A 2,684-nucleotide genomic window follows, 5' to 3' on the forward strand; every position below is an offset into this window, starting at 1 on the left:
TGCCAGTAAGCTCTCAGATGCATTGCAGATATTGGGCTTTCGTCTTGATAGCTGGTATTTTTAAAGTGGTTTGACAGTTCTGGTATACTTACTTTCTTCATGTTATTGTTGCTAGTGTCTACACATGAATTTTTCTCTTCATCCTCCCAGTACTTATTCCAGTAAAAATGTACTTCTAAAATATATGCAATGATAACAGACATGGTACAACAAGGAGAGTTTCCTCTGCTCTCCAATTGCGTTGCAAAATTCTTGAAAATGTCTATGTATTTGGGATTTTAGTACACAAAAAGTTGCAATATTTAAATTCCTTTGCTACTGAATGAAAACTGTGAAGCACTTATACTGGGCTTTTCAGAGGCTCCTAAAGCACTGACTAGTTTGTATCACTTCTCACCTTTGTAGTTTTTTTGTGGCAGTCAGTACTCTGTCATGCTGAGCCTCAAAACCTTTCCTGGACTATGTTCTTGATGAAGAATTCTTGTATTAAAAATTGGGTTCTCTTGACCTGTCATCATCCAAACTATACAGCCTCTAAACTGTTTGTATCTTTACTTCTCACTTCCCTTGAGATAGGATTTTGTCCTTTTAAAATGCTATGGGATCTAATATGCAGCCCTTGAAGGCACAACATTTAATGATTAACCTTGCTTAGTTTTGATGATTGTAGATGATGCCCATGTGTATTCTTTAAAACCTATTTGATTTAGCTGTTTTTCTGTGGTGCCTACCTAAATGGAGGGATATGTATGAGTGCAAATGAACACATATACTTTTTAAAAATTACTGATCTTTGGAAATACATGAGTATTTTCTGGGTTTTGACTTTGTTGTTTTGGGTTTTTTAAATTTTTTTAATTATGTTTTTCCCCTTTTTGCTTATCTTTATTTAGATCGTACCTGTAAAGTCTGGAATCTGGTAACTGGACAAGAGATTATGTCTCTAGGGGGTCATCCAAATAATGTTGTTTCTATAAAATATTGCAACTACACTAGCCTGGTCTTCACAGTCTCAACCTCCTATATTAAGGTGTGGGACATCAGAGATTCTGCTAAGTGTATTCGGACATTGACGTAAGTATGCTAAACCTCAAATGCCATGAGTTCAAATGAGTCTTAATTTTAGATAAACTAGACTTAATTCAGTAGTGCAGCACAGCGTAACTTAAGTACACTGTTTGTTGGGGCTGGAAGCTTTCTTTACATTTTCAGGCTAAGTCAGTATGGGGCACTGGTGATATATGGAAATGTAAAACAATTTGCATTCATGCCTATAATGTTTTAACAAATGTTCAGTATTCATAATTGGCTGATAGCCTTTTTGCCTGGGTAAATAGGCTTGTTTTTAACAGTAGGCAAAGTAAGGAGAGCAAAATGTAGGATTTTTCTTTTTTTTTTTGTGTGTTTGTGTCCCTCCTCCCTGTACTCAGGTCTTCAGGCCAAGCGATGCCTGGTGATGTGTGTTCAGGAAGTACTAACAGAACAGTCACTATCCCAGCTGGAGAGAACCAGATCAATCAGATTGCACTAAATCCAACTGGCACATTCCTCTATGCAGCTGCTGGAAACTCCGTGAGGATGTGGGACCTGAAAAGGTACTGAACACCAGCAGAAGGGAATGTTCTTTAGGTGGTTACATATGCATATGAAACAAAGTCAGTGCATATAAAACAGTCAATTAATTGTTTCCTGTTTATGGTAATGTCCATAACCTGGGCAAAATATGGTCAAGATATGGGTCAACTAATCCATGCTCTAGTGGATACTGAGATAATGGAGGTGCTCCTGATTTCCTCATGTGTTAAGGTTATAGTGAATCATTTCAGTAAAAATAATTGGAAAAACACAAGGTTTTGTTTGACAGGCACTAATAAAACTGACTCTTGTAAGGCGACAGATGCATGAATCCTAACGAGTAATTGCTGAGGAGGTGATGCAAGCCAGGTAGTGTAATGTAATACAATATGGGGCTATGATAGCCACACTATAATAGCACTTTTTCAAACAGAACCTCCACCTAAAGAGTGCATTCAAAATACAGAGAATACTTTGAGGGGTCTGATTTGTCTTTACTTTCAAATTTTTAATTCTAATTTCACATAATAGAAGTTTTTTGTTTCCATTTAACATAGATTTAACATTTACCCATGGGTATGAGAAATACAGTGTATGTAAACCAGAGGATGAGTAGTGAAGATATAGGGGAAAATAAAAAGATCCATTCTGGCAGAAACTGTGGTATAGACTGTATTGGATATATGAAAAAATAACAAATCCTCATTTCTTCTCTTATCCTTGAAGATTTCAGTCTACAGGGAAGCTAACTGGTCACCAAGGTCCTGTTATGTGCCTTACTGTAGATCGAATTTCCAATGGACAAGATCTTATTGTCACTGGTTCAAAGGATCATTATATAAAGGTAAACCATTAGTATTTGCTTATTTATTTTAACTCTTCTTATCAGCATAGGATGCAGGCTTCAGCAGAAGTGACTCACATCTCCATATCGGAAATGTGACAGTCGAGATGGAAATACTTTCATCAGTTATAGATTATGAATAATGTTCAGTCTTAATAAACACTTATTACTTCAGCTATTTTTATTTCATGATGAAACACGGGTGGATGGTTGTCTGTAGTTAAACTTTTTCTTAATCCCCATGTCACCGCCTGAGGCCGGGCCG

At 36.6% G+C, this 2,684-nt stretch overlaps 1 protein-coding gene across 1 annotated transcript in view; it reads left to right on the forward strand.

Moving 5' to 3' along the window:
- The window catches only part of KIF21A (kinesin family member 21A), a gene marked incomplete at its 3' end in the record, with an annotated part of 55,835 nt that extends 53,416 nt beyond the window's left edge, over nucleotides 1-2,419 (forward strand). Inside the window, exons 33-35 of the mRNA XM_009708374.1 lie at nucleotides 894-1,074; nucleotides 1,431-1,595; nucleotides 2,302-2,419. Coding sequence (XP_009706676.1) covers nucleotides 894-1,074; nucleotides 1,431-1,595; nucleotides 2,302-2,419 — 464 coding nt within the window. The remainder of the gene's footprint in view (nucleotides 1-893; nucleotides 1,075-1,430; nucleotides 1,596-2,301) is intronic.
- Between the last annotated feature and the right edge of the window lie 265 nt (nucleotides 2,420-2,684).

Source organism: Cariama cristata, unplaced genomic scaffold, assembly GCF_000690535.1.
Source record: "Cariama cristata isolate BGI_N322 unplaced genomic scaffold, ASM69053v1 scaffold13939, whole genome shotgun sequence".
NCBI classification, from domain to species: Eukaryota; Metazoa; Chordata; class Aves; order Cariamiformes; family Cariamidae; genus Cariama; species Cariama cristata.